This window comes from Temnothorax americanus, unplaced genomic scaffold (genome assembly GCF_048541705.1).
Source record: "Temnothorax americanus isolate GAGA-0224 unplaced genomic scaffold, ASM4854170v1 Scaffold58, whole genome shotgun sequence".
In the NCBI taxonomy this organism is placed as follows: Eukaryota; Metazoa; Arthropoda; class Insecta; order Hymenoptera; family Formicidae; genus Temnothorax; species Temnothorax americanus.
The window spans coordinates 592,390-611,331 of NW_027509730.1; the positions used below are offsets into that span (position 1 = coordinate 592,390).

Here is an 18,942-nt window from a genome sequence, read left to right on the forward strand (position 1 = left end):
GTAGTAGGAGACACCTGATTTATCGTATTTATTTTCATCATATATTTTTAGCATTTGTCTCACTCAAGGTAGACACAAAGAATAATTGACGATCCAAATACGGTTTTAAATACAAATCGAATATGTGACGTAGAATGTGTAAATATCTATAAAACGTCAAGACATAATATATAAAGTCGTAGAATATATATTAATTAATTAATATTACAAATATTACGTTCGAATTTTTGCAATCACGTGAGTTTTTTTAATAGCCGAGCGCCTCGTCGGTATCGCAGCTAACTTCACCAGGATGACAGCGGCGGATTCGCGGCTGGCTGCTGGCTGGCGTCTCTGGTGTAGCGTGAACACGGTGTGTCATGTCAGGTGTGCGCCATGCCATTTGCTGTCATTCTTGACCTGACAGTTCATCGGGGGCGATCTGTTAAGCTCGACGAGTTTCCTGGAGTCCCGAACTAAATTATCAGTGTGTTATGACGCGCGCTCGGGCGCGTCTGGCGTAGAAACCCATCCGGCGGCAACCGAGCGAAATAATGGAGGGCGAGAACGAGGAGGTGCCGCTGGTCGCGCAGCCCGCGACGTCGACGTCGACGTCGACGACGCCAACCGAGAACCATAACCACAACAAGCTTCGCAGGCGGAACGTGCCCGAGTCGTCGGCCAAGACGACGACGGACGGCTCGGCGACGAGTGATCGCGTGCCCCTCGTGATCCTGCCCGACTCCACGAGAGCGTGGCACGGCGGCGCCGTGCCGCGGATACCGGACCCCGCCGACGTGGCCGCGACCGCGGGCAAGCAGCGGAACGGCGTGCTAACTCACGAGGACGATCGCGGCGCGACTACGGACGCCCTGACGAGCCGCGAGAGGATGAAGATGAGCGTCATCCGCGGCAGCGTCGCCAATCCGGATCTCACGTTAGGAGAGCTAAGACTACTCGGCTGTAGTAGCGAGGGCTTCGTTAATGGTAACTTTGCCCAGGTGACGGTACATTATGATCAACGAGGAACCTTAGGATATATAATCTCGCTCAGAGAATTTTACTGGTTTTTCCAGTCGACATTTTGTCGATGTGGTTTTCCGATACAGATGCTATCTCGCTAATGTCACTTGTGCCAAAATTGGTTCCTTTTTGAGAATAATCCTGTTCTCTGTGACTAAGTTTTGAAATCATGAGGATGATCTGTAGATGATGTACGAAGGGTACTGTGGCCGAAGCTTTTGCGACTGGCGCAACCGGAACCCGTGCCCGTTGACGGACTGGAAACTATACATACTTATATACCAAACGAGATTTACCAGCAGATATTGAAGGATGTGGCGCGTAGCGGCAGTCATATTTCGCAGAGCGCGACGGAAAAGGAAACGGAAAGTTTCCAGGAGCAGTTAACTCAGCTTATGTGCTGGGTACTTCATAGACATTCCCATTTGAAGTTAGTATATTTAAGCGTTAATAATGCTTATTGCATTTTTGTGATAAATTTACGTACATATAGCTCGTGTCTTGTCGCAATACAATATAAAATAATGCGTACTTAGTTACTACCAGGGATACAATGATGTAGCGGCGACTGTGTTACTTGTGATGGGATTACAAGCGAGCTTACACGTGCTTGAAAGTATCTCGCTAGAATTCCTGGAAAGATTCATGGAAAAGACTATGGAAAAAGTGAATCAAGAATTATTCTTTATATTTGCGTTGCTGGAGAGAGTACACCCTACTCTTTTGGAACACTTAGAAAAGTTAGTTCTTATTAGAACATGTCTTAGATTTTTTTTATTTTAAATTTATTTTAAATAAATATTTCTATCCTATATGAAATTAATGGTATTCCATATGTAAATTATCTTGAGATTCTACGTTCTTTTTTTGTTTCGATCACATTCTTATTTTATATGTTTGCTGTTACTACAATAATCTCATTACTAATAGCAGAATTCCTTTTGCTCTAGTGTAGAACTGTTTCCACACTTTGCCTTGGCTGAGTACACAACATGGTATGCGCACAAGTATGCGGAAAATCGAAAATTGTTACATAGGTTGTTTGATTTTTTCCTGGGTAGTCCCCCGCTCATGCCTCTCTATTTAAGTACAGTAATAGTTGCACATAGAGCTACAGAAATTTTCAGTACCACGCCTGACATGGGGCACACACATAAGGTGTTATGTACGGTGAGTACCGAGAAAATAATTAACTCTGAAAGAAGAATATAATTATTTAATGTGTAAGTTTATACGTTTTTAGTTGCCCGACGACTTGCCATTTGAAACCCTTATGGTAGAAGCTAAGAACCTATATCGACAATATCCTCCTGAGTCTATCAGTAACGATGTCAGGGATTATGATCATAAGAGAAAAATTAAAGAGCAAGAATGGAAGGCAAAAACAGAAGCGAGCCGTCAAGAGAGAGAAAGACAACGAAAATTAAAAATTGTCCAGTCAACGCCAAGGATATCTTATCGCATTAGAAGTTACAAAACCATCACCGTTGTGACCATTTTAGCTTTGGGAATATATGCTTTCATACGATCTTCGACAGGGCTTAACTGACATTAAGAGATATTAATTGTTGTAAAAAATTCGAATTTTTTTACATATTTTCTAAAATAGAGACCCTCCACTTTTTTTATATATCGCTGAGATTTGGAACAAAGATTTCAAAGTAGTAAGATTGTATAAAAGCAACCACCAAAGAAATTAAGGAACAAGGAGTAATGTGTTGCTAGGAATAATTGAAAGGTTTGGTTATCAATATTTGAGTAAATCTGTTCTAGGACACATGAGTCAGAATCTTGTGCATTCCTATGCTGCCTTTATGCTGTGTTCTGGAGGTTGACCTGAACTTTTTAATATATGTTAAAAAAGAATCACAAATATATATGAAAATTTAGAGGACAGCAACAATTTCAAATATTCAGAATTGCTAAAAGTGTGGACCTAAATGAGATATCTAATAAAACGTATAGAAAAGTTTTGTGCATGATACGTATATTGATTATAATTATGTTACAATCTGTGATTAGAAGAAATTTTATCTATTTGTAATTATATATACATTTGCCAAAAAAAATTATCATTATGATTAGTTAATCATTATGATCAATAATAAAAACATTTTATTTTTTAGCAACATTCATTTATTATCATCTTTGATAATGAGTTTTTTCTTCATAATAGTTTATACATCGTTTTATCTTAGAATTATATATTTAATTATGCATTGTCTAGTTCATCAGGTTTGACGGCATTAAATATTAAAGGAATCCTGATGCATTACATTTTACGTAGGATATTTATTTTTCACCATTTTGTATATGTAATTTTGTAGAAACTTTCAATGTGCTCTGATAAATAAGCTTATATTATAAGTATATATTTACATATTTATTTATACGAAAAGAGGTACAAGTTAGAGCTGGAAATTATCAAGAAAATTTTAAAGTTGTAAACAGAAACTTAGAACATTTGACATGTTTGTTGTGACATTTCTTAAGGGAATGCTTTTTACATAAAATTTCTTGAGTCTTAAATATTATTCTATACATATATATATTATCGTAAATGTTCATTGCAATTATAAATCAATGTAAATATAAAACACATTGGTTGGTATATATTTATAATACAATGGATTTGTGACTAGTAAACCATGAAACTCGGATTTCATTGTTATTGTAATTGTGCTGTATCAGCCACTAAAAAAATATGTTACTATAAATATAGAAACACTTTATATATAGGATATTATTACTATATATCGCTAGTCATGTTAACTCGATCACTCTTTGTTTCATGTGAGTTCATACAACGTAAAAAAAATTGATAATATATACTGAATACATACACATAAAGAGGAGATGAAGTATTATATTTATAGAATGTGAGAGCACAGCTAGTTAATGAGTGGAAGTATTGACATTTAGAAAAATTTTTTCTTTTGAAACTGTACCACTTTATAATATTCCCAATTGATATTTGCTGGTATGTTATGTAATGATATATTTTAATGAACAATGTAGTTAATAAAAATATATTTTCAGTTACACTTTCGTATATTTTTTATAAATATAGATGAGATTACGTCATTAAATTGATAAAACCTTACTTCGCAACCTTGTTAAAATCATTTTATACTGTATCTTGGGTCTTAATCTATAGATCAAGATTATAAAGAAAAAAAAATGTTAAAAGAATTTAATGATGTTAGCTAATCTGTTATATCCTTTCGTATCACTAAATAAAAGCCACGTTACACTTTTAAAACTGTTTTAACATATGCTAAAATGTCAGGATTTCTCAAGATTTCAGTGTGATCTACTCCAGGAAAACCTTGATTATAAATTTTTTGTTTCTGTGACTTCTGCCAACGTGTACACGCTTCCAAACTCCTTATGTTCACAGTCCCGTCGCCATCCCCAAATATTAGTTCAGGATAACCATTTACACTTGTACCCGGCTTATAATACAACCTGAAGAAAAATTAATCCGAATTCTAAACGGTTTCTCATCATAAATTTAAATATAATTATCTAAACTTTTTATACACTAAACTAAAATAACAGATATACAAACTTTTCTACAGTGTTCACTTTGCTGCCGTATAAACAATGTACTTCAACACCTGGAGCTGTAAAATCCAATTGGTATTTCTCATTGTCTTTTCTGAACTCCCAAGCGTTGGAAACGTCTATGTCTCTGTAAACAAAAAATATTTCTGAAAATATTCGCGAACGAAAAATGCAAGAGCTATAATAATTATCTGGATAATCCGCCGTACATAAAATATTCTTGTAAATTATTCAACGTGTAATTTTTCTGGTCCGATTGTATCAAAATCTCAGTGTCTTTCCAAAATAGTTTCGAGGGTAACAACCATCCCAGACTTGGACTCGTTATTTGTTCGTCTCTTAGTACACTTTCACGAAGAAAATATGCGCCCAAGTCATCTCCTGTATTAGACACAAGTTTAAAATGTGTAAAGCATTATATTTTGTAAAATAAGATAATAGGTGGAAAATTATCGTATTATACTATATTTTTAACTTAAGTTATCTGACAATAATATCAGTAATGCGATCAATAATGATCATTGATGAGCGCAGGCACAGGTACAGTCTTGCAGATAAGATTAATATAATCACCAATGGCAAACACTTTGATCGCCTTGACAGATCCTGCCCACACGGCACTAAGTGTGATCAGGGAATTTATGTATTTATCCTTCCATTTCTGACTCTGACGTTGTAACATTATAAGAGTCATAGGTCCGCCCATACTGTGAGCCAGTAACGTCACTGGCGTGTTATTATTCATCGTATACGTCTCCTCGACCAGATCCTTCAGCTTGGCGAAGAATTCTTCGTTCTCATCTGGAGTTCAAGGTCTTTATCTCGGTAAATTTGTAGTATAATCGAATAAAATACACATTGCTAAAGCCAGCGCGTATATGCCCGTCCAAACTAACTTATTAATATTGTTCTTTTTACATACTGGGTCCTTTCCTGAAATCATAAGGCGCCCCACGCAGCGATAGATTCCTGACATATCCCAAGTCGTTCACCAGCATATTTCCAATATCCCTGAAGTACGAGCCTGGCGAGGCCCTACTGGGATCTATATACTCGACCACCAACGGATCGCCCCATCCTGGTATCCTTATATCTACTCCGGGCTGATTACTAGTAGTTCTCGTCACATTGTCATAATTCAATTTAAGATTATCGATCTGCGATAAGATACAAAAATGTACTTTCAAGTTATCAGTCGGAAAAGGTGAACCCACACATGATGGAGCGACGATCGTACAAAGCAGTCTATCACGACAGGTACAAGCAGTTCCATGTTCAGCCACAAGCTAAAATAATCGTTGGATACTTTCTCGCAGATATAATGCACCACCGACGACTTGTTAATCTTTGCCTCGACTTGGCTGCCGCCATCACCTGGAACTGGAATATCATTTTTCTTCGTGAGTAGACGCGCTCGACGTCTCGATAAGTCGATATCTCCAACAGTTCTATGACACTACGATAAGAGAATCATACAAAGCGGGCACTCTTCAGAGCCGTTTCAGACCCCTAAAGTGCAAGAGAGAAAGAGTCAGGATCATTTTTGGCGAGCGAGCACGTTTTTTTAAGGGCGATTAAAAATTAAAGGGCTTTCAAGTGACTTACCTAAAATAACGGGCGATAATTTTTTCGTTCTGACGCGCCAGGAGCTCGCCGAGCGTGCGGAGAGCGAGAGAAGGATTGTCGCGCTCAGGAGAGCCGCCAGGCGCATTTTTCGTCGCGATTACGCGGATTTTAAAGCGGCAGGCGGATTCTCGTGGACAAAGAGAGACGTATCGTGTATCCCGGGGAGTCAAACACCTCGCAGAGCCAAACTCGATCCTCCTCTCGAGTGTCTTCTCCCTGATCTGACGATATACGATATGGGTCGAACGAAATGGCAATTTAGTGCTCGTCACCCACCGCGTTGTTTATGTATCAATTGTGGTGATCAGCTGATGAGCTGACGTCGTCTCGCCGTCGCACATGCGCCGGAAGTATGGGGACACTCGCGGTCGGTGACGGGCCAATCGGAGCGGCGGACGAGATTACGGCTACGGTCAACGTGACGCTACAAATGCTTTGGAGCGTTCATCTTCTCCTTCTTTCTTCATTGACAGAAAAGAGAAGAGGAATGCTTCGAAGCATTTGTAGCGTCACGTTGACCGTAGCCTACGTGTCGTTTGTCGTTTTACCGATCGTCTTATTGCGTATTTAGCATATTTGTAAAAACATGTTGTCAAGCGGGTCGATTTACATTTACTACGTTTACGCGAGCGTTACTTCTGTAGTAACTTACGATAATTCCTTCGCGTAAACGGGATTTTGTAGTAACTTGCGATAATTTACTCCGCGTAAACGAGTGATATATCGTAAGTTATTACAGAAGTAACGCTCGCGTAAACGTAGTAGTAGTAACTTACGATAATTTGTTCGCGTAAACGGGATTTTTTTTCGCGTAAACGGGATTTTGTAGTAACTTACGATAATTTACTCCGCGTAAACGAGTAATATATCGTAAGTTACTACAGAAGTAACGCTCGCGTAAACGTAGTAGTAGTAGTAACTTACGATAATTCCTTCGCGTAAACGGGATTTTCCTTCGCGTAAACGGGATTTTGTAGTAACTTGCGATAATTTACTCCGCGTAAACGAGTGATATATCGTAAGTTATTACAGAAGTAACGCTCGCGTAAACGTAGTAACAATCAGTTTAACTTGCTTACCTTTTATCTTTTTCTAAACTTAGAAACTAGAAAAAAGGATAAAAAATAATAAGTAAAATAATAAGCGACTAAATTATCGTAAGTTACTATTACTACGTTTACGCGAGCGTTACTTCTGTGTAGTAACTTACGATAATTCCTTCGCGTAAACGGGATTTTGTAGTAACTTACGATAATTTATTCTCCGCGTAAACGAGTGAATTATCGTAAGTTTACTACAGAAGTAATTAACGCTTGCGTAAACGTATATATGGGTCCGTTTTGCGCTAAACGAAACGCGACAATTGCAGTATTAAAAGGCTTCAGACGATTAACAAATCGATTAAGAAAATAATGAGCATAGAGCCGCACGGTGTTATATAGCGTTCATAATTGATTTGTTAATCGTCTGAGCTTTTAATACTTATATTTATTATGCGTTTCTTAATTCAATTTTATTAGATATTTCTCATAAAGGAAGGGCTAGCGATTTACAATTCAAATTCAAAACAAACGTTTCGGCCCTAAATGTGGCCTTCATCAGTGTGAAAAAATTTACAAAATTGGTCGTTTAATAACAAAGCTTAAATAATAAACCGAAAATTATAAATTATAAATTGTTTAGGGTTGAAACGTTTGTTTTGAATTTGAATTGTATAATTTGAAGCATTAAGAACGAGCTTTGTTCGCTAGCCCTTTTTTTTATGAAATTGTTTATATTATGCGAACTTGATTAACTAATTGTTTATTAGATATGTTTTGACTATAATTTTGTAAGTACGCTGAAGATGGTCTTAGTTGTAACACACAAGACCGATGTAGTTCATTTTAATACAAATACATATAATTATCAACGCTATCGCCATGTTGCGATTTAAGAATATGAAGCAAGCAGTTTATAGACAGATTATATTGCTGTTTCTATTGTCGATTTCGCAAGTGTTAATCGGTCCAGATCGACTCGAAGATAAAAAACAGATAAAAACAAGTCCGAGCACAAAACATAACAAAATATATGATTTATCAATCGTGTGATGTTTTGACGTTTTGAATTGCGAAAACCTCGTCTTGAACTGTCTTTTCGCATAACTTATATGTATTTGCTATCCTCTCGTGCACGCTCGTGTCGGTTTTTTTCAACAATACTTGATTTCTTCTTTTATCGTAAACCTATTTATTCCAATCTTAAAGATATCTTATGTCCCGATTTTGGACATGGTGCTGTCCGGGTATTACCGCATATAATTCCACGTGTTGGCGTCAATTTTGACTTTCTTTTTTACCTCGATTCTCGCTCCTTCGCCTAAATTGATCGAGGGACAAAGTCGCGATAGAATCATGCGATAGAATAGAATAAGATGAGAAGCATATACATTTGAATAAAATTAATTCAATTTCTCGTCGTCGGGGGAATCGAGGATTGTTGGATCGATTGACAGTGCTTAGCACCGATTATCACCGTAGCGAGAGCACGCGACGAGTAGGTATACACTAGACGGCGACGTCGCGTCGTTGCATGCGCCCGCTTCTGGGAGGATCCAAGATCCAAGATCCAATCCATTATCCATTGCAATCCATTGCGTGGTGCGCGAGCCGGACGCCGGACGAGCTCTTAACCCTCGTTCCTCGTTCCTATCCTCGCCGGGCGAATAAGCGTCGAGAGGATGGCCGACATCAAGCAGGACCACAAGGGCGAGGACGTCGACAGCTACGGGATGGGCAACAGCGCCGACCCGAAGAACATGCAGGAGCTGACGCAATACGTGAGTCCGCGTATTTACGCACGGGACGACGATGACGCATTCGGGGACGTTCCGTCGCGACGCGACCCTGACGCTACGTTGACTCCTTTGCAGGTGCAAACGCTGCTGCAGAACATGCAGGACAAGTTTCAAACCATGTCCGACCAGATCATAGGAAGAAATATCCTTTTTCACGCGCATAACCTAAAAGCGTTGCTGTACGTGTGCGGCTGAAGCGGCATTTGAAGAAATCTCTGTGGATACACTTTACTTTGGAGTATCTCGTGAAACTTATAGGGGTCCCCAACTGGTCTGTGTACTCGATCCAACCCCCTCCTTTCCCTCTGCGAAGTTCTATCTGTCAATAAATTTTGACATTTTAGTAAAAAGAATTTTAAAACTAAGTTATTTTGTTTTTATACGATTTTCAAAAGTTAAATTTATTCGGCCCTCTTGACAAAAAAGATTGGGGACCCCTAATGTAAACTGAATGTCTGTATTAGTATGTGTCGGTTTTTTCTGTTAACGTTATTGCTGGAACAGTACATTTCTTTTTCTGAATGCGAGTAATAAACAGTAGCTGCTTTTTGTCTATTTAGTTTTGTATTAGACTATGATTTTATTGGTTTCAATAACTCAGAGAAAACGGTGTCTGTGTGCACTTCTAGCATTTTATTGGTTTGTTTTTATTCAAACAAAGTTATGTCAACAGATTAAATGCATGTGTTATTTATATGTAGATGTCCAATCCTAACTAAGCTATGTTTATTTTTTTAACTGTATGCATGTTATAATTTGCTTAATTTTATTGGGTGTTACACGAGCTAATATATATTTATTTGTAATATTAACGTCGTTACGAGATCCTTAATAAGAAATACTAGATGAAATGGGCAACAGAATAGACGACCTGGAAAAGAATATCGCGGACCTAATGACGCAGGCGGGAGTCGAAGGTGGTGATAAATAAGCTCATCCTTTTCTCAGTGCACTGATCTATAAGTAATGACTTATATAAAATATAGCCATACTTGTCACGGAAAAAAAAAAAGAAATGTATACCGATAGTGAGAACCATCCTTTTGTTACAATACAGAAAATAAACTTACACTTTTTTAGAAACGTATTTTGATATTATTTTAAAGGATTCTCTCGTTACAGATAACCGAGACGCTACAACTACGGATATAACGATTAGGCAACTTCAGTGAAATGCGGTTTACGTTGTTTCTTCGTACTATCTTTATCTTGGAGAAGTTTCCCTTTTCTTATCTTATTCAAAACAATTGCGTATCTATGCGGACGCTTGAACCGATACAAAACAAAAAAAGAGTACAAATAAGCATTCTTCAAGATTAAGCAAATATTTACTTTGTCTGATTCGGTCTGTAAGGTATACGGTATATTATAGACGACATTAAAGACTTCTGACACGTGGGAATTGCTGGGACGGGTTTGAGAATGAAGCGTTTCTTTACTTTGTATCCAGCATGTTTTGACACTCTTTTCTAAAAAGACAGAAAGGCAAGATTAAAAAAGGGCGATTAAAATTACATAGATTTTTGCCTAGTTCTCACTGGCTTCTCTCGAATTGACTCCGATTCCGTTTCCTCTGTGCTGTCTGGATATTCTTCGACTTGAACCGACTCGGAAGAATTTGTGAACGCGGTCCGTATGGAATCCTACAATTTGCCGCGTTAAGATCCAAGAATAGAACTACGGAGCGACGTATATTCTCATTTTGCGCTTACCGCAGATTCGGTTCCTCGATTAGCTAATTTCTGCGACGCCATGGGCGAGGATGCGAATCGAGTGGCTAAGTTCGTTAACGAGTAAGCTTGTCGAAACGAAGTTCTGCCCACCGTGTCTAATCTTGCGACGGAATCGGGAACTCGCATTGTCTCTCGAAATTCCTAGATACCGAAATGATGCTTTATTTGAGATAATGATAAAAAAATATTGCGTCAGCATAATAAAGTTAATATTGAAATGTCAAAAGAGTCTCATTGAATCGTAATAAAACAAATATCAGTTTGAAGCAACGTTTACCCCATTTATCTCTCCTCTCGCGCTTTGATAGTCCTGCACGTCAAAGGATAAACAATGTTGACTACGTATGTTTTATAAATTTCATAATTCTTCTCTTAACTTTAACACAGAGGCAGGATGTAAAAGAAAATTGAAATTAGATCTTCTCACCTCAATATCTTTAATTTCGTCAACAGCTGCGACATCTTGATATGCCTTGGTCAAAAGCTCAAGAGCCTTTGTATGAAAGCTCAATTCGATGGTGACAAAATCTAAAAGTATGGACTTCAAATCGTGCAACTTTCGTCGTTCGAATGAGTCGATCTGTTCCTCGAGTCCTTTCACTACGCGGGATACTTCGATGGACGCTTTTGTCAGCTCCGATTCGGCTTGCGACTAATATTCTTTTTCGGTTAAAGATTTTTGTAATACAAGATGATGAAATACAACGACAAACACTAATTATACACTTCGACGTGATTTTACCAATATTTATATTGATCTTAATTATAATTTAATTAATTTTTGTCTTATTGTTTTACGAAAGGCATAGAATCAGTTAAATTATTGTTAATAAATTGTTATTGATAAATTTAATTGTTACTGAAGAAAAATGAATCTTCAGTCATAAGGATACTATCATTTGACGATTCCTGGGATTTCTTTCTCGAACTTTATCCAGGTGTCTTCGTCTCGTGAGTTCTCTGTCGCGTGCTGCGAAGGTATTTTTTACATCATCGCGGGCATGCTTGCAAATCGTTGCGTATTGCGAGAGAGGTACAATTACTTTGGAATCCAATCTTTGTACTTCCGCATCTCTGTAAAGCAGATTGGTAATTTAAATAATGGAAATGTAAATCGAAATATTGTAATAAGAAAACATACAATGCAACTGAAAAGAAAGGCAAATCATAAGAAGATAGATTTCTAAGAGACTTTTAATAAACTTTCTTTTATCTTTCGCATTTGGCGATGAATAAAAAGCCGTGATTGTTTAACGTAAGATGATAAACGTTTTCCTTTAATTTTAATGTGAATAAAAATGGCAACACGATATATTTTTATTTCTTTAGTTACACATACCAATACCAAAAAATGTAATAATTATTTATAGATAATAAAAAATAAAGTAAAATTGTTCTCTTTTTATATATGCATTACGAAGAAAATATAATTATTTGTGAAACAGAGAGCCGGTTTTACCTATAATCGCCGATGACCGATAACGTTGCGGAAAAATTTGCGAGCCCGGCGCTCAGTGATCGATTTATGATTTCCGAATCCGCATAAGTTTGTATTATCTTAGCCAACTCGTCGCCCTTATCACGCAATCTGAAAAAAAGTTAAGCTAGTGAATAGCGAACGGAACGGGGCACATCGTCGTCAAAACAATAGGGAATAGGAGCTTGTCACTAAGTAAAAATAATCGATATATGGTTTATCACAGTCGTAGCGGAGGAGCACCTGGCAGCTTTTCTGGCGAACGCCGCGAATATCGTGCACAGCTCGGCGAAGTGTTTCTCCACGCCCGTTATGCGATCCTGTACGAACTTCGCTTCCTGCTCGCTAACAAACGAAATATAGTTTTTATTTTAATTTAACGGTTCGTTTACCGATCTGTCAAATAGGTGCGGTGCAAAATTAAAAAGAAACCATATATGTTTGCGGCTTTGCTTAAACTTACTACAAGCTGCTTTGAGAGCGCGCTCGAAGCATCTCTCTCTGAAAATGTTATTTTAAAAAATATTCGACGAACTGTTTTGTATCACAGATTATTCTGCCGCGGTAATATCTCGCGAAGCGAAAAACAATTTCAGTCGTTCTCTTTCCCGCACGCTATCGCTGACAGTTGCCTACTAGCCTGGCAGGTGGTGTATTGCCGCAGGTGAAGCTACGTGCATTTTTCTATACTCCCTTCAGGCTAACTACGTAGAGGGTTGATTACACGAGGGATGATTCAAGTTTGATCCGATCTGTTTTCTGTCCTCTGTTCCCTTTCTGTTCTGCGATTGCGCGCGATACACACATTCATATTTTATATTTTCTCCACAAAGATTTGGAGTTTGGACGTTTCCCTCCTGTTTTGTTTATATTACAACAAAATTAGATTAGACATATCGCTATAAATTTTGTGCATTTGTATGTAATTTTTGTATTAGAGAAATAAAATACTTATAATTAACTTGTAAGTACTTAAAATTTTAACTTATTAATTAAATCATGTCTATTTTATATATCAAGTGTAGGACGTAAACACGGTATTGATTTTACTCGGCTCCGCCGACTTTGTCTTGTAGTATTGCAATAAGATAAGAAATTTGACAGGCAACGCGTCGAGCTATATTTATAAAAATACTTCATTGGTACACGATTACAATTAATATGTAATAAATAACAAATTTGCAACAATATATTTTTAATTCGCAGCTAGCTAGTGTCTTTTATCACAGCAAATGAATGTCCTGCTCCAGCTCCCACAAGAACGGCAATGGAATCAGATGAAATTGGGAGAACCTCTGGCCGCAGAACATTTTCTGTTTTTCCGTTACCGCAATTTCCATGCTCATTCCAACCCCAGCACAACACTACTCCATCATCTGTAAAATTAAATTATCATTATTAAATAGTAAAATACTAAAATGTGCTATGCACGTGTATATTAAAGTATTTTTTAAATATTTACTCGTTTCGTGTGTTTTAAGATATTTTTTAAGTTTAAAGAAATTTGTATCCACCCTTGTTTAACAACAAAGAAAATAAGAATAAAAATTGGTGATGATTAAAAATCAACAAAATAAGAAGCTTCCTTCGCCATGATTAAAAATCAAAAATATGCATTCCCAATTTTATAAAATTGTAATTATATTTGACGCATTTTTTAATTTTTTTATAAATGTATTTTTATACATCTGTTTAGATGTTTATCTGTTCATGTTTAGATGTTCATCTGTTTAGATGAATCTAACGATTTACCGGTTAAAGCAACATTATGCTCTGATCCAACTGAAAGTTGAACGATTTTCGGAATGTGCTCGACACATTGAAGTTTCTCTTCTGTAGAAATTCCATTTTGTGGTTTCGACGAAGAACGGCCCAATTGACCATAATCATTTCTTCCCCACGAAAAAACAGTACCGTCTGAAATTATATATACTACATTTTGATACACATGTAAACAATTCGATTGTACAGCAGCAAAAACGTAAAGTGAATTTACTTACTGCTCAAGATATTTATGTGACTCCAACCTGCATGAATTTGAATTTGTACATCGTGTTGTATGCCGGAGAGTGGAATACATACGGGTTGCAATATTCGTGTTTCAGAAGATGTCTTAGGAAAGAATCCCAACTGTCCATGCTTGTTGTCACCAAAGACATATATATTGTACGTTTGCCTTTTTGTTATGACGACGGTGTGATATTGACCGCAGGCAACAATTTCCACGTTTCCCTGCATTGTCCGTTCTGCAACTATTCACCTGCGTTTTAATTAAGTGGAGACATTTTCTTTTTCTTACTATACAATGTTTCTTCAACAGAATAGCTGTCAACTATTTAAGTTAAAAGTAATGAAATAAATTAATAAATGATGTAAATAAGTACAAAATCAATAAACGTATAAGAGTGATAGATAAATAGTAAAAATATATATAAATACATAAATAATGAAATAATAATTGTTAAAAATATGTTAAAAGATTTTGAAAAGATACTCGAGTAAATTCAATGTCCTTATTAATTCCTTAGAATTCATTAACTCACTTATTTTTACAGGATAAAAATTGTGCAAAATACAACGATTTGTTATATACCTTTGGTGAATGCATTAAGAAGAGGATAAGGCTTCATGGTTTCTGGATTAATTAAACCCAATTGTCCTCTATTATTTGATCCACAAACATAGAGCTCACGATTCTCCGTTACTATGGCGGTGTGTCGCAAACCCATCGAAACGTTCTTTATTTTTTCGCCGATCGAGATTTTGTGGGGACGAGATATCGAGGGAAAGACCGAAGGATCCAAACTCAATTGGCCGTAGCGATTGGAACCCCATACGTATAACTCGCCGTTTCTCGTTAACGCCAGAGAACTATCCCATCCAAGGCAGACGTCAATTACTATTTCGTGTTCGAGAGCACGTATCCTTTGAAACGTTAGAACGTTTCCCTTCTCGATTTCAGTGATTCCAGCTTGTCCTTTGTTGTTCAATCCACAGGAATAAACGCGACCATCCACATCCAAAACCAGTGTGTGTCCAGCACCACCGACAATTTTCCTTATAGCTTCCGGCTTCAGGGAACATCCAGATAAATCAACCTTTTGAGGCAAAACAAATTGCTCGGACAATAAGCCTTGTCCTAATTGACCATGGGAATTTGCACCCTGCAAAATATATTTATTAGACTTTTCGAATTGTTTATAGGTTGCTATAGATTTACATTTCAGTCACATTCAAAGGATTGAAAACGAAAAATACATGTTGATTAAGCAACTTAAAAAAAAAAAAAAAATCACCTTTGCCGTTTATATTCGCTGCATGCTTGCGTGCACGTGTATAACATATGATGGATATTCTTGTTAAACAACAAATGACAAGGTTGAATATTTTATTTATATCTTCTTACCCACGAAACCAGACGATACGTAGGCATTATATCCGAATTATATTCTTTATTAAGTATTTTTTCGTTTTCGATGATTCTCAAAGCAGATTTCTTCGCACCGTTCCACATGTCTACATTTACGTATATACTACATCGTAGATCGTAGGCGCAAAGAGGGCCTTGGCATATGGGCCTTGGGCCTTGGCGATCCGGACTAAATTTGCAGTGATGCCAGATTTCAGCGCAGTAATATCAGATGCTCGATCTCGATGTCGAATGTCGAATGTCGATGCTCGGTCAGCCGCGAGCCCTATTTTCTTAAAGTAAGTACAATGCCTCAGGATTATTTTGGGACCAAAAACACGGAAGCAGCTAATTCTTTGACGATTCTATAACGAATCACAGAGCGCTGCGCGCGCGCGCGCTACATGAGTTAATAAATTAATTTCAACCGGTCTTAGCATAGATCGTAAACGGAGTATGCCGGTATATTAGTCGCACTGAAAAACGTAGATTTAACCGAAGAAGAATTTACTCCTGGCTGTGTGCAGTGTTATGTTAAACGCTGTTATTTTCATGAGCGACGTAATATAGGAAAAACAAGACGAGCAAGATGCAGGAATCCGTGAAGTTCAATCTTAAGGAGGTTAAGTCGGATCTTCTGCACGCGATACACGAATGCTCTCAGCGTGGTTTGCTGCACACCACCAAATGGTACGTGAATTTCTGCTCGCGAATAAACGTAAGTATCGCGGTCTCTTTACGCATACGATTTTAGGATTTTATATTCATGTTTGTTGTAGGTTAGCGGAATTAAATTATTCGTTGAAGAATGTAGACATAGATCCACACGATTTAACAGCGAGCATGAAGGTACCAGTGATCGGCGAAGCGGAGGATATCTATACCTTGGCTAAAACGTACTTCGATCTGAAGGAGTACGACAGAGCGGCGTATTTCACGATGGACTGTATAAGTCCTAAGATCAGATTTCTACATTTGTATTCGCGCTATCTGTCAGGGGAGAAGAAGAAGATAGACGATATGACGGACGTGCCGCCGGATCCTCTGAAGAACGAGACTCTGAAGTATCTTAACGACGATCTAAAGGCGGATCACCGAGCGTCGAAGTTGGATGGCTACGGATTGTATCTTTTCGGCGTGACGCTGAAGAAGCTGCAACTCACTAAAGATGCGATAGATGTCTTAGTGGAATCTATACATAAGGAGCCTATGCATTGGGGTGCGTGGTTAGAGCTGGCTGCATTAATCACGGACAGGGAGAAACTAGAGAGTTTGTGCCTGCCTAATCATTGGATGAAGTATTTCTTCATGGCGCATATGTACTTAGAACTGCAGCTCATAGATGAAGGCCTAGCGTTATACTGCCAACTGCAATCGATGGGCTTTCAGAAGAATGGCTATGTTTTAGCTCAAACTGCAATTGCGGTGCATTATAGAAGAGGCAAGTGAGCAGATTCAGTATTTAGCATGGATAATATACAAGCTTTGCTGAAAAATTTAGAAAATCGATGATCTCTTGATTATACGAATTATTTTAGGATTCGGTTAAATCTATCATTCGTTCATAATTATTAACATATATGTCTACGAATATCATATATCACGGAAATATTTTTCATTTTAGATGTTGATAATGCAATAGAAACTTTCAAAAGAATAATAGATGAAGATCCTTATTGCCTTGATAACATGGATACGTATTCAAATCTACTTTATGTGAAAGAAATGAAAGTTGAACTGGCAGATCTGGCACACAGAGCTACCGAGATAGATAAATATAGATTGGAGACTTGTTGTATAGTTGGTGAGTATTAATTGCATCCCTTTGAAAGACATAAGTATAACAACGTTGCATTTAAGGAGAACATACTTTAAGAGATAAAAAAAGGTATGTCTTTTAGGAAATTATTACAGTTTAAGAGCTGATCATCAAAAGGCAGTGATGTACTTTCATAGAGCGTTAAAGATGAATCCGCAATATTTGTCAGCTTGGACATTGTTAGGTCATGAATTTATGGAAATGAAGAATACCAATGGTGCTATCCACAGTTATAGGCAGGCGATTGGTAAGTTCTTTGAACACTTTCTGCTTGCATCGGTATAACATGTATTTTTAATTTATATTTTTTAACTTGCCAGAGGTGAATAGACGAGACTATAGAGCATGGTACGGCTTGGGTCAGACGTACGAAATTTTGAAAATGCCTTTTTATGGACTCTATTATTATAAACAAGCTCAGTTATTAAGGCCCCACGACAGTAGGATGGTTCTAGCTTTGGGCGAAGCATACGAGAAGCAAGATAAAATTCAGGACGCACTTAAATGCTATTACAAAGCATGCAACGTAGGTGACATAGAAGGAATGGCACTCTTAAAATTAGCGACGTACGTATCCAACATGTAGTGCTGTATGACAAAAATAATACATATGTATAAATTTCTCGTTTTGTCACAGGCTGTATGAGAAATTAGGAGAACACGATCATGCAGCGGCAGCTTATACAGATTTTGTAATGGATGAATCTCGAAGTGTCGACAGAACAGAGCTTAGTCATGCATATAAGTATCTCGCACAGTATCACTTAAAGAAGGAACAATTGGATCAAGCTTATCATTACGCACAAAAATGCCTTCAGTTTGATGAAACAAAGGAGGAAGCAAAAGTGTTGTTAAAAACTATTTCTGAAAAAAGAACTAAAGTAGAAGAAACTTCTATGGTGGTAAGTAAAATCATTTTATAGTAATTATTTGTAATTAAACATTAAAGCAATTCAATTTCGTAATTTTTCTAGGTGGATGATATGAACGAAACGGACCCTGTAATTGAGCAAAGAGCGCGAACGGATGCAACACCTGGAAGTCAACTATCGCCGATGAATCTCTCATTCGCACCTACGCCATAAACAAAATAGATATTTTTTACTTATAGTATACATAATTTTAATATTTGTAATTCTGTATACAAGTATACACGTAAAATATTCAATAATTCTTTTGTATTGTATATTTAGTAAATTATTCTTTTTTCCTAAAGATTGCAATGTTAAAATTTCTCGAGAATTTCATGTTTTAAGTGCATCTAACAATAAGATTAATTATTAAATAGCATATGAACATATATATGATAAAAGCAATTCACAAAATTTCGATTTTTAATCCAAATAAGAAAAGGATCATAAAATAGCATTCAATTCAAATTTAATCCAAATGCCTATTACTACGTTTACGCGAGCGTTACTTCTGTAGTAACTTACGATAATTCCTTCGGGATTTTGTAGTAACTTACGA

At 37.2% G+C, this 18,942-nt stretch overlaps 6 protein-coding genes across 13 annotated transcripts; 3 read left to right on the plus strand and 3 right to left on the minus strand.

Annotated features, from left to right (window-relative positions):
* The first annotated feature begins 287 nt into the window (after positions 1–287).
* On the plus strand, positions 288–4,044 carry LOC143904805 (TBC1 domain family member 20). The gene is made up of 5 exons (XM_077419741.1): positions 288–966; positions 1,189–1,432; positions 1,539–1,742; positions 1,953–2,172; positions 2,246–4,044. The coding sequence occupies exons 1-5, from the start codon at positions 534–536 to the stop codon at positions 2,549–2,551; spliced, it is 1,407 nt and encodes a 468-aa protein (XP_077275867.1). The 5' UTR covers positions 288–533; the 3' UTR covers positions 2,552–4,044.
* Positions 4,016–6,503, minus strand: LOC143904807 (lysosomal phospholipase A and acyltransferase). Of its 2 annotated transcripts, none has more exons than XM_077419743.1 (7): positions 6,175–6,503; positions 5,807–5,949; positions 5,492–5,726; positions 5,143–5,370; positions 4,779–4,950; positions 4,574–4,696; positions 4,016–4,470 (listed from the first exon to the last, which is right to left on the minus strand). In XM_077419743.1, the coding sequence occupies exons 1-7, from the start codon at positions 6,278–6,280 to the stop codon at positions 4,251–4,253; spliced, it is 1,227 nt and encodes a 408-aa protein (XP_077275869.1). In that variant the 5' UTR covers positions 6,281–6,503; the 3' UTR covers positions 4,016–4,250. The 2 variants fall into 2 exon arrangements, with proteins under 2 accessions (XP_077275869.1, XP_077275870.1); XM_077419744.1 differs by having other exon boundaries at positions 5,807–6,078.
* A 1,966-nt stretch (positions 6,504–8,469) lies between these two features.
* Positions 8,470–11,033, plus strand: LOC143904810 (uncharacterized). 5 transcript variants are annotated; one of them, XM_077419752.1, is made up of 4 exons: positions 8,507–9,016; positions 9,110–9,176; positions 9,877–9,951; positions 10,157–11,033. In XM_077419752.1, exons 1-4 carry the CDS (start codon positions 8,918–8,920, stop codon positions 10,204–10,206), a joined length of 291 nt encoding a protein of 96 aa, XP_077275878.1. In that variant the 5' UTR covers positions 8,507–8,917; the 3' UTR covers positions 10,207–11,033. The 5 variants fall into 5 exon arrangements, with proteins under 5 accessions (XP_077275875.1, XP_077275876.1, XP_077275877.1 ...); XM_077419753.1 differs by having other exon boundaries at positions 8,519–9,016; positions 9,877–10,062; XM_077419749.1 differs by having other exon boundaries at positions 8,470–9,176.
* Fam92 (CBY1 interacting BAR domain containing protein Fam92) lies at positions 10,497–13,108 on the minus strand. 2 transcript variants are annotated; one of them, XM_077419745.1, is made up of 8 exons: positions 12,708–13,108; positions 12,488–12,589; positions 12,227–12,355; positions 11,661–11,841; positions 11,195–11,419; positions 11,045–11,077; positions 10,747–10,908; positions 10,497–10,677 (listed from the first exon to the last, which is right to left on the minus strand). In XM_077419745.1, the coding sequence occupies exons 1-8, from the start codon at positions 12,737–12,739 to the stop codon at positions 10,546–10,548; spliced, it is 996 nt and encodes a 331-aa protein (XP_077275871.1). In that variant the 5' UTR covers positions 12,740–13,108; the 3' UTR covers positions 10,497–10,545. The 2 variants fall into 2 exon arrangements, with proteins under 2 accessions (XP_077275871.1, XP_077275872.1); XM_077419746.1 differs by lacking the exon at positions 11,045–11,077 and having other exon boundaries at positions 12,708–13,104.
* Positions 13,109–13,340: 232 nt separating this feature from the next.
* On the minus strand, positions 13,341–15,831 carry Sergef (secretion regulating guanine nucleotide exchange factor). The gene is made up of 5 exons (XM_077419742.1): positions 15,651–15,831; positions 14,838–15,408; positions 14,245–14,496; positions 13,997–14,161; positions 13,341–13,620 (listed from the first exon to the last, which is right to left on the minus strand). The coding sequence occupies exons 1-5, from the start codon at positions 15,756–15,758 to the stop codon at positions 13,451–13,453; spliced, it is 1,266 nt and encodes a 421-aa protein (XP_077275868.1). The 5' UTR covers positions 15,759–15,831; the 3' UTR covers positions 13,341–13,450.
* Positions 15,832–16,040: 209 nt separating this feature from the next.
* Cdc23 (cell division cycle protein 23) lies at positions 16,041–18,689 on the plus strand. Of its 2 annotated transcripts, none has more exons than XM_077419739.1 (7): positions 16,041–16,371; positions 16,433–17,094; positions 17,278–17,457; positions 17,555–17,719; positions 17,793–18,039; positions 18,110–18,374; positions 18,447–18,689. In XM_077419739.1, the coding sequence occupies exons 2-7, from the start codon at positions 16,497–16,499 to the stop codon at positions 18,555–18,557; spliced, it is 1,566 nt and encodes a 521-aa protein (XP_077275865.1). In that variant the 5' UTR covers positions 16,041–16,371; positions 16,433–16,496; the 3' UTR covers positions 18,558–18,689. The 2 variants fall into 2 exon arrangements, with proteins under 2 accessions (XP_077275865.1, XP_077275864.1); XM_077419738.1 differs by having other exon boundaries at positions 16,041–16,343.
* The last annotated feature ends 253 nt before the right edge of the window (positions 18,690–18,942 follow it).

What these genes read in the sequence shown, in the direction of transcription:
- Cdc23 (XM_077419738.1), top strand. Translation starts at nt 16,243, where the DNA reads ATGCAGGAATCCGTGAAGTTCAATCTTAAGGAGGTTAAGTCGGATCTT. An exon ending in GCACTCTTAAAATTAGCGAC is followed by an intron (nt 18,040 to 18,109) that starts GTACGTATCCAA and finishes GTTTTGTCACAG; the next exon opens with GCTGTATGAGAAATTAGGAG. An exon ending in TAGAAGAAACTTCTATGGTG is followed by an intron (nt 18,375 to 18,446) that starts GTAAGTAAAATC and finishes TAATTTTTCTAG; the next exon opens with GTGGATGATATGAACGAAAC.
- Sergef (XM_077419742.1), bottom strand. Translation starts at nt 15,758, where the DNA reads ATGTGGAACGGTGCGAAGAAATCTGCTTTGAGAATCATCGAAAACGAA. An exon ending in TCTTAATGCATTCACCAAAG is followed by an intron (nt 14,497 to 14,837) that starts GTATATAACAAA and finishes GCAGGTGAATAG; the next exon opens with TTGCAGAACGGACAATGCAG. An exon ending in GCATAATGTTGCTTTAACCG is followed by an intron (nt 13,621 to 13,996) that starts GTAAATCGTTAG and finishes TTAATTTTACAG; the next exon opens with ATGATGGAGTAGTGTTGTGC.
- LOC143904810 (XM_077419749.1), top strand. Translation starts at nt 8,918, where the DNA reads ATGGCCGACATCAAGCAGGACCACAAGGGCGAGGACGTCGACAGCTAC. An exon ending in CGACCAGATCATAGGAAGAA is followed by an intron (nt 9,177 to 9,876) that starts ATATCCTTTTTC and finishes AATAAGAAATAC; the next exon opens with TAGATGAAATGGGCAACAGA. An exon ending in GACGCAGGCGGGAGTCGAAG is followed by an intron (nt 9,952 to 10,156) that starts GTGGTGATAAAT and finishes CTCTCGTTACAG; the next exon opens with ATAACCGAGACGCTACAACT.
- Fam92 (XM_077419745.1), bottom strand. Translation starts at nt 12,739, where the DNA reads ATGCTTCGAGCGCGCTCTCAAAGCAGCTTGTA. An exon ending in TTCGCCAGAAAAGCTGCCAG is followed by an intron (nt 12,356 to 12,487) that starts GTGCTCCTCCGC and finishes ACTTTTTTTCAG; the next exon opens with ATTGCGTGATAAGGGCGACG. An exon ending in ACGAAATTAAAGATATTGAG is followed by an intron (nt 11,078 to 11,194) that starts GTGAGAAGATCT and finishes TTTGACGTGCAG; the next exon opens with GACTATCAAAGCGCGAGAGG.
- LOC143904807 (XM_077419743.1), bottom strand. Translation starts at nt 6,280, where the DNA reads ATGCGCCTGGCGGCTCTCCTGAGCGCGACAATCCTTCTCTCGCTCTCC. An exon ending in CTGTCGTGATAGACTGCTTT is followed by an intron (nt 5,727 to 5,806) that starts GTACGATCGTCG and finishes ATCTTATCGCAG; the next exon opens with ATCGATAATCTTAAATTGAA. An exon ending in AAAGTGAACACTGTAGAAAA is followed by an intron (nt 4,471 to 4,573) that starts GTTTGTATATCT and finishes ATTTTTCTTCAG; the next exon opens with GTTGTATTATAAGCCGGGTA.
- LOC143904805 (XM_077419741.1), top strand. Translation starts at nt 534, where the DNA reads ATGGAGGGCGAGAACGAGGAGGTGCCGCTGGTCGCGCAGCCCGCGACG. An exon ending in CATAGACATTCCCATTTGAA is followed by an intron (nt 1,433 to 1,538) that starts GTTAGTATATTT and finishes ATGCGTACTTAG; the next exon opens with TTACTACCAGGGATACAATG. An exon ending in CTTTTGGAACACTTAGAAAA is followed by an intron (nt 1,743 to 1,952) that starts GTTAGTTCTTAT and finishes CTTTTGCTCTAG; the next exon opens with TGTAGAACTGTTTCCACACT.